A 10,137-nucleotide genomic window follows, 5' to 3' on the forward strand; every position below is an offset into this window, starting at 1 on the left:
CCAACTGGATCACCTTCAAAGTATAAATCCCCACCCGAGCTCTGCACAGACGAAAAGAAACAAACTGTAATTGAAGGCATCACAGTTAATTGACCTGGGTCTAATCCCGTTGTCACTGATACATTTTTACACCATGTGCTTTGGGTAGATGAGAGATGTTGATGATGATGTTTATGTATCATCCCCGGCCTGTTCCCTCATAGCCCAGAGGAAGCATGGTGGGAGTGTTTTGGCTGCGACACATAACAGTTAGGAAGGGTTTTGGCTGTAACACACAGCAGTTAGGAGCTCTTTTTATTGTAACACCCTGCAGTTTAAACTCGGTTCCCAGTGTGGAATCACACCGATGATTATATAGATTTGACTCTGCATGCGTGTGTCCATGTTTGTGTGTATTTGTTTGTTTCTTGGTCTGCCTTACACTGTGTGTGTTTCTTTTTCCCTTTCAGTGTCTGTGTGGGCACACGAGTGTCTGTGTTGAGTCTGAATACATACTTCTGTGTTTGTGTTTGTCTGCTTGCTTGTCTCTCAGCTTTCCTGTCTGACTATCTGTGTCTACCTGCCCACACCTGTTTATGTTTGTGTTTATGTGTGTCTGTGTCTTCCTTTGATGCAAAGCAAAGGCAGCATCAGATACATTGTTTGGCTGCATATGTATATCATTCTACAATATTTAGTGAAGGGATATGCAATATGGTGAAAATATTATACAGAGCCAATGGACTGCCATCACATCTAAGCTAGCCAAAGCTGGAATATGGGTGGCTAAATGATAAGATGCGACAGTGTAGCCAGTAAGAGGTTTAATTTTGCACTATCTGGTGGTTACTTTGTTGGCCCTTTTATTATCTTTTTTTTTTTTTTTTAAAGATTTACGATCCATTTGTGAACAAATGGAATAAGCTGCATGGCTGGATTCTTACTAATCTGGAAATAATAATAAAAAAAACTAACTTTTTAGGAGTTTTTACTTCTGGAACAGAACTTGGATGTTTTGGTTTTAGTTTGGCTCTCTATAAACTTTTAATAGCTCTCAACTGCCTGAAAATGTTAATAGGTTAATAATAGGGCTGCCCCCGACTTAATATTTTCCTAGTCCACTAGTTGTCATTAAATAAAGTCAAAAGTCGACTAGTCGTGCACGTTTATGATAAAAAATGTTTTAAAGTATATATATATATTTAACAGCGGTAATTAATCTAAATAGTGTCAGAACAACCAGCAAGGAGACTGAACATTTAATGTATTGAACCGCAGTATAACATCACACAGTCTCGCGAGGAGCTTGTAGAATACGTATGATGGATGATGTATAAAGTTAACAGTTACTTACAAATGAACTTGTTACAAACTTGCTTCTCTTCCTCTGTTTCATCTCTCTCCTGAAAATTTTCGACCTGCTCATATGCTAGTTTGACGTTGTTTTTGTTTTTCTGCGACTATCAGACTCACTAAAAGTGCGTTGAAAGTTAAGTCGACTATTAGGGGGCAGCCCCACTAATTAAAAATGTCAACTAGAAAAAAAAATCTGTTTCTCAGAAGATGCTTAAATAAAAATCGTGTTTTTGCTCTTTATGTGACTTGACAAAACATGTTTATACAAACAAACTTGTTTATACATGAATGAAGGCAAGGATCTGCTTTAAAAGAAGAAAAAGTTTATCTGCTGTAAGTTCATTTTGCACCAAAATCTAGAAGTGTTCATACTCAAAACCACAGTTATTCACAGTCACAGTTTTTATTCTAACTTAAAGTTAAAGGTTTTTTCGAACGTGTCAAACCATTAGCTGAATGGATAATTACAGCTTCAGTGATTAAAGATTCAAAACATAACAAATATGTTGAAACGTGCATGACTTTGCACATTTTACACATACTATGATCTTGGGTTTGATAGATATATACATAACACAAGCACATATACACAGTCACTCCACACGCATCCACCCACATGGTCTGATATGGGGGTTTTCTCAGTCCTTGGGAAACATGGGTCGCCCTGTACTATGCTGGGGTTCCCATAGCAACAGCAGCCGCTGCAGCAGACAGAGCAGGAAGTGTGTGTGTGTGTGTGTGTGTGTGTGTGTGTGTGTGTGTGTGTGTGTGTCTGAGGGAGAGGAGCAGGTTAGCACTGAGATGGGAGAGCATGCAGACACTACAGGAGGAACGCAGGATATGAGGATTTTACGACGGCACACCTGTAGAGCATAGACGAGGCTGTGCTGTGTGTGTGTGCATGCATGTGTGTGTGAATACATGTGTGTGTAATGGAGGGTCACCTGTTTCATGTCTACAGCCATGTGTACACTCTCAACAATCTGTATGCGGAGAATATGACGGTAAGGTGCATGCATACTCCCTTCCGGCATATTCAGCAGAAACACTTGGAAATCCGAACAGTGTCATATATTTTGGCTTCTTTGTGTGTGTGTGTGTGTGTGTGTGTGGCACAGCTGTGATATATGCATCACTACGTGTGTAGTATTTGTGTGTACTGGTTTCAGTGGTTTCCTGCCAGTCAGTGTGGTTAAAAGAGAAAGGCTTTTCTCAGATCAGGGGGTGTGTGAGACGGCAGCATTGTCTCACCATTAGCTTATCTAATACCTCATTCATATGTGTGTGAACTCTCTGTGTCCGCCCTACTCTGGGATCCGATGATTACTGTGTGTTATGTCACCTCTGCAAGCCTATTGGCTGCCAAGCAGAGAGTCTGTCCTGTTTTGTGATGGTTTAAGATGAATGTATGTTTATGGCATTATGTGTGACAGTGATTTTTCCTATTGCCACCCTCAGTTAATCTGATTTGTGCTTGTTAACTGTGGGATTTTTGTTTGTGTGTGTTTGAACAGGTGATCCTGGTGCAGGTGAACCCGGGGGAGACGTTTACCATCCGGGCAGAGGACGGCTCACTGCAATGCATCCAGGGTCAGTCTCATCATACGTTATTATATAGTCATATTACCACTGTGGCCATGCGTCACTTTGAGGGGAATATAACTTTCTTTGTTCTGTGGTGATACAGGAGAAAAAATAGTCTTAAAAGTATATTTCAAATTTTGACAAAGCACAATGGGGCTTTTATGTGCTTTTGTCGAAACTGGAAAGCTTTTAATGCAAGAAACTACTAAATTATCCATTTAATGACATCCATCATCATTACTCAGCAAAGTTGAGGAGCTGGCTAGGATTTTGTAACTTTCCTCCAGCACATGAAGGCACTATATCATCCATTCTCTCAACTGCATTACCATACAGCAGTAATATTACTTTTTAAAATCAGCCTTCTTTATACCAGTGTTTGCCTTTCAAATCAGCAGTAATGTTTGATTGACCTTGGTGAAAACAAAAACTCCAGAATACTCATTAAAGGACTAGTGTGTAGGATTTAGTGGTGTAATTGCAGATTGCAAACACTTGCCTCACCCTCTTCTTCCAAGTATGTAGAAAAAACTGCGGTGGCCACAAAAGGCCAAGTCTAGAACCAGTGTTTGGTTTGTCCATTCTGGGCCACTGTAGAAACATGGCAGTTCAACATGGTGGCCTCGGTGGAAGAGGACCCGCTTTCCCCGTATGGAAAAATGGCTTATTGTAAGCTAACGAAAACACAACTATTCTTATTTTCAAGTGATTATACACAAATGAAAACAAACATATGAATATTATATTCCATTCCCATGCTAATAGATCCTCCGAAATGTTACACATTTTTCCATTGTGGTATTTAAGGAGTGCAGGCAATGATGCAGCAGTAACGGTGAGGAAAAGGAAGTGAGGGGGGAAATGCTTGCATTAAAGTGTGTTATCTTCAAATTAAAAACACTAGTTGAAAGCATAGTCATTGACAGAGTGAGCAACCATGGTCTCACTCTCTGGCTGCATCTGATATTAGTACATGAAAAGCCTGGAAATGTAAGCCACTTATGGGCTCTTAAAGAAGAATGGAGGTGGCAGTAACACGGGAATTCCCCAACTCGTGTCTCACTTTGATGATGTCACCAGAGTAAGCTGTTACTCTGAAACGTTGAAAGAGCGCCTTTGTTTTCTTCTCAATCTCTCTCCCTCTGTCTTTCTCTCGCTTCTTCTTCTCTCACTCCTTCTTTGCCCTTTTGTGTGATGATTTTCTTTGAGTGAGATCAGTTTTGGCTTAGACATGGACACCCCTCTCAACTTTCCAGAAAAAAACCCACCACCACCCCGTACTCTATGTTGTAACTAATTACAGCCGCCTCCTTTTCTCTGCCCACTGTGTAATTCAATTTTTCCCTGAAATCGGAGGGATCGACTCAGGCGGGCCTCAGAGGCACAGATAATGCCAGATTGCATCCGTCCAACCTATCATGTATTGTTTCTAAGATGTGCAGATAGAGTTGACAAAGAAATTTAGAGATTTGGATCAGTGACTCGTGGATAGATGGATAAAAGATGGATGAAAGAACGGTTTACTGCACACAGGGAAAAGATGAACAGGATACCAGACACTGATTTGCAAAAAGACACAGTATTGACGTAGTTGGGCTCTGGCGATTGTCTGTTTATTTGTGTGGGTGCATTTGTGCACTTGCATGCAAAATTTAGCATAGAAGGCACAGTGTGTATGTGTCTGCATTTTTTTTTTAGTACCTTTTACTACAGTCGACGACAGTTGATTGGGCAGGTGGCTGAGGGCTTGGGGTCATGTTTGAATGCACATATTATTAATGTGGAGGGCCACACACACACACAAACACACAAACTCTTGCTCTCTCTTCTCTCTCTGTCTCTCTCTCTGGAGGAGGTCACTGGGTTTAATGAGAGGTGGAGTGTGGCAGTGTGTTTTGAAGGCGAATCGAGTCGGTCTTTAGACAAGAGACTCGGTGTGATTACTGAGACCTCAGAGCTCCGGGTTTGCGCATGCTTGTGTAGTTGTGTGTTTGCACTTTGGCGTGCTTATGTGCAAGTGTGTGTGACAGAGAGCGAGATTACAGAGACCTCAGGGCACAACCAGGAACCAGCTTTTATATAAAGTAACCTCTGTTTAGCTGCTGCACTGCGGTGCGTGCATGCAAAGATGCATGCACATACACACTCAGCCAAGGCAGAACCAGCCTGGAGACGTCGACACAGCAGCCAAAAGACATTCTTTCATATGAACCTTCAGTCTTCGTCTTCTCTTCACTTCTTTTCCTCTAGACTCCATCCTCGTTCCCTCTTTTACACTTCTCCTCATCTGTCTCCCTCTACCTTAAAGTAAACCTGGAACAGCAAAGAGGTGATTGTATTTGTTGGACTGACGTTAAGTACTGCTCATTAGCCACACCACCGCTAAATGCTACTGGCTGGATTACGCTCTTTTATTTGGACTGAAAGTTTACATATAATTTTATTATACCCAACAAATTCCATAACCTCAGGGCATATAAAATCCTTTTTAGAGCTGCACGGTGCACATTCAAATAATTCATGTTTGCTCTGAAATATAGAAAAGTGCTTTTGGTTGTTTTCAGTATATCTGTCAGTTATGTGATATGCTTTACCTGCTCTCTCTCTCTCTCTCTTATTCAATGCTTTTTTCCTGAGTCTGGCTGTGTTATTTTGCTTCTACTACTTTATGGGTGTTTATTTGTGCTACTTTTTAGCAGCAAATCACTGTATCTGATCTAAAAATCCTTTCCTGTACCAGTCTGTTAATTAGCATGCACTGTGTGTGTGAGTGTCTACCGCTTCCATCCCCTGTTTAAACAGACTGACCTCTCGGTGCTCCGGGGGTCAACTTCCACTGACCCTCCCACCCACCCCCGACTCTACTCCCATCCCGCTCCCAGTGTATCTCTCACCGTCTCACCATGTTGCTCTCATGTATCTACTCTTCTCCCTCCTGTCCCTTCCCTTTCTCTCTCCCTCCCCCACGAAGACCATTCCCCTGAGCTTTCCCACACTCACATCAAAGGACAAGACTCTAGAGGGTGTGTTAGAGCACCCTGCTATGGAATGTGAGTGTGTTAATACTGTGTGTGTGTGTGTGTGTGTGTGTGTGTGTGTGTGTGTGTGTGCATCTGTGTCTATGTGTGTTTTACAAGGCTGTGTTGGTTTACTGTGTTGTTTGCTCTTTGTTGGTCTTTTATGAGGGATGATGAGGCCAGAGGGTGAAGAGCAGGAAGCTGTGCCCTGCCAGGGAGGATGTGACATCATTAAGCATGGGTGGCAGCAACCACAAGTCTCCTGTGGAGTACTTGTACTTTGTGGCCTTGGTTGAGATTAAGGAATGTCAGCAGCTGATTGGTTTGACTCTTACAATATAATGCAGCCTTACAGGATGTTCTCATTAATGTCTCTCTTAATTAAGATAATGTCGGTATCCCGGTTTATCTGGGCAGGAGCAAGGCCAAAGGTAAAATTTAAGAAATTGACAAAGAAAAGGGAGGCCTAGCACTTGTTGAGGAATCTCTGTATTTCAGACACTCATTCCTCGCGTGTCCATTTAATGAAGCAATATGAGAAGATTTAGTTTACTCAAGAATCAGCTTTATTCTTAACACCAGTATATTGTACAAAAGGAACAGAGCTCTGGGTTCAACTACGATCAACCTGACATGCACAAGGTCTGCCAGTTCACGAAGTCTGAGCCACCTCTTGTTCCTAACATTAGTTCTTATATTTTTGCAGATAACACACATAGCACAAGATGGTAGAATCTCCACCCCTTGTCCTCTTGGTATTTTGTCTCCAAGGATGGTGTTGATGGGATGGTGTCGATGGGATCACCACAACCTGGAACTCATCGAAGGGAAAAACGGCCTCTTTTTCTGACATTCAATGACATGAAGTCTAAACCTACACACATATTATTCAAACCTATGCGTACACTTCGTGCTCTCTCTTCCAGATATGGAGTTGTTTCTCACGACTGGAAGGAGTCCGTCTTGTGTTCCATCATTGTTTTACGAGCTCCTGATACTGACCTCGGAGGCTGTCTTTACCGCTATCTCTCCCAAAGAATGTCATGTTATATCTGCAACTACCCACACTCTTCTCCCTTATACTGTGTCTGCTATTCATATTCATTAGTCAGTTACAATTCTATAACACATCATACAAACCTAATATTCATTACTTTATTTCTGTTATTAGTATTCCCTTAACAGCCCTTTATCAATGTAAGCATAATCAATGCAAGCACAAGTATACATATTGCTATTCTAGTTAATAATCATACAGGTAAATATATAGAGTATAAATCACAGGATATCGCAACACACTTCCAAACCTCAGAGAATACTATTATGCTTCCCAAATGAGATACTTGGTCTGTTGGTGCTCCCTGGAGAATCAAGCTACATGGAGAGGCTAGAAGGAGCTAAACAATATATAGACCTAAAGGGAGAAAACAGTCGGACAGAGGTTGGCGTCCCATGTGTAGAATGCAACAACTTCCCACAAGCTCTAAGAGATGGAGGGAATTTGGTTGCAAGAACTTAATCCTTTTTTCTTATGCCCAACATAAAGAATAAACAACTGGGCAATCAGGAGCAATGCTGGAGGCAGTGCAGGTAAATGAATGCCAATCACTTCCATGTCTTCTGGACAAACATTTCTGGACAGTGTTCTGCAGAACCATGAGGATATTTTAGGTTACTAGATTCCCAGGGACCCCTGGATTGTGTACCTTGGACTGATACCTAATGACATAATCCAGAAGGATATCTACCTCTTCAAAATACTGATCCTCGCTTGTAAAAAGGCCATCACCAGGTGCTGGTTGAAATGTGACCTTCCAAGTCTAGGACAGTGGTTGGACATTGTGGAGGAAATATACTCCATGGAAAAACTGACTCACTATCTAAGGACTAAAGGGTTTTCCTGAAATCAATGCTGGGAAAAATAGACTGCATTCAAGAGAAAATGGATTTTGTGCTCAGATGGTCTGAGTAGAATGGTCCAGGTTGTAAAGAAAGTGTAGTGACCCCCTTCTACGTTTTATGTCTTATCTTTTATAACTTATTTTATTTTTTATTTTTTGTTTATTTACCAGATTCCTTTTTCCGTCAAAAAGAAAAAAAGATAATGTTGGTAGTTAACCATAGACTCAATGTCTTAGTGATAAACACATTTTGTTTGCATGGAAACCTTTGTCAGAGTGTAGAATTTAGTAGCATCTGGTGGTGAAGTTGCAGATTGCATCCAACTGAATATTGCTTGCCTTCAAGCATCTTGAAAAACATTAATCAAACTTTTAGTTTTTCCATTTTATTTCAGTTTCATTGGTTACAAAATGAGTAATAATCATAAAATGAAAACAGAAACAAAGAAAATATTTCCTACAGGCTATTTTCTTATGGATAATTAACCTTATTAGAACATAGAAAATATTCAGTATTAAACTGAATTGTTTACAGTAACAGTAACTTTCTGTTTTTAATGAACAGACTGTTAATGCAGAATGGATCCATGATAAGGCCCAATCCTGCATTACTGCAGTGGCATAATAGGAAATATAATCCTTTGCTCTGTTGCAGTCCGGTCAGCCTATGCTGTTCTCTTACAAACAATAGTTACGGTGGACACTGCCAGTGTGACCTCAGTGACGTGGTCTCTGCACCAGCTGTGTGCACATGTTTCATTGCATGTGTGTCATCTGGACAGAGCAGAGCGTGAATCATGTCAGGGTCTGCTTTGTATTTTAGCAGCAGATGTGTGTTGTTTGTTTGCTCTCCTTCTTTGTGTTACCCTCTTTGTTACTCGCTCTCCCACTGTGGGTACGTCCTAATTCTCTTATTTCATATTTCCACACTCCTGAAATCGATCAGGCCTGCTGTCATTAAGGACATTCCATTTACCTTATTACTGCTCAGACTGGATTAGATGAAGGGTACACAAGAGCACCGCAGGTGGAAGTCTTTTATCATTACTCCCCATTGAAAATGTGTTAGTAACTGGATGCTGCATTGAAACCACACCACCAGAATCACAAGCCAAACTCTAAACACTTCACTCAATAGAGAGGACTTTCTCCTAGCTTTCATAACTAAATCTGGGTGGAAACAATTAAAGAGTTTTAAAAAGCCTAACCAATCCAAAGTCTTTAGAGTGGTGACATGGCGATAGCATGCGCACTGTTGTACCATGTAATGTTGCATGGCAGATCCATTTTCAATGTTTTTAAAAAGCTCTCTCCGCGTTACAAAATTATTTATTATCTCCAGCTTGTTGCACAACTATGTGGCAAATCTCAGATTGTCCGGTATTGCAAGACAGTTTTGTCAAATTACTGATGCTGATAAACTAATATTGCCAGCAACTCGAGTGGAATGTTATTCAATTTCTTTAGAAATTGTATTGTTTTCTTATTGACTACATAGTTAAACTTGGACATGTGCCGAATATAGGTCTGAACGATGACAAAATATTTATTTTACAGAAGTTGCTTGTATCACAAAGTACAGTATTCTTGCTGTCGTCATAGTAAATGTCATCATTGGCATCATTTCAACACTGTGATAGTGCAGCAATCAATCACTGGGTATCAGCCAGAAGTGACTAGAGTTGCAATGTGGGCTATTTTCATGACTAGGCCACTAAATTGTTTCCACACATTTTGAGGCATCATCATGATCTGGGATTTTTATATAATTAGTTGTAGATGAAAGCCAATTGATAAATACAGATGCAAATCATGCATTTAGTGTCTGATCAGTAACTGACGTCAATTCAGATTAATTGTTTGTGATTAACACCACCTTGCATCTTCTTCTCTTGCTGTGGGAGGAACTGAGCAAATGTGTTTTTCTTCCCTCCCAAGCATCTCTGTCAATTCCTCTCAGCCTGTATTTCTCTATCATTCAGCCTTTCTGTCCCTTTCTCTATTTCCGTCTCACTTCGTTTGTCTCAGTTTGTCTCAGATTCTCCCTGCCTCCATGTTCATCTCAGTCGGATGGACGATGCCTATATTCCTCTTGCTGGTTTCCCTGCACCACTATACAAGTACGCTGAGGTTCTCTTTGTCTAGCCTTTTGCCGGAGTGTGCACTTCTACACTCATAGCCCTTTGATGTAAGTTGAAATAGCTGGTTGAGAGAAATATGGTGGAAAGTCTCGCGGCCTTTGTTTACACCGAACCAGATGGCTCTAAACAAGCTAGGGGAGAAGACACAAATACACTTTT

General features: G+C 40.9%; 1 protein-coding gene across 3 annotated transcripts in view; it reads left to right on the plus strand.

Moving 5' to 3' along the window:
- The window catches only part of fndc3ba (fibronectin type III domain containing 3Ba), a 96,653-nt gene that overhangs the window by 24,413 nt on the left and 62,103 nt on the right, over positions 1–10,137 (plus strand). For 2 of the 3 annotated variants that reach the window (XM_051396372.1, XM_051396373.1), the window contains one exon: positions 2,850–2,925. In XM_051396372.1, coding sequence (XP_051252332.1) covers positions 2,850–2,925 — 76 coding nt within the window. Of the gene's footprint in view, positions 1–2,097; positions 2,340–2,849; positions 2,926–10,137 lie in introns of those variants that run through there. The other variant, XM_051396374.1, reaches the window with a different exon arrangement.

The sequence above is a fragment of the Dicentrarchus labrax genome, unplaced genomic scaffold, assembly GCF_905237075.1.
Source record: "Dicentrarchus labrax unplaced genomic scaffold, dlabrax2021, whole genome shotgun sequence".
In the NCBI taxonomy this organism is placed as follows: domain Eukaryota; kingdom Metazoa; phylum Chordata; class Actinopteri; family Moronidae; genus Dicentrarchus; species Dicentrarchus labrax.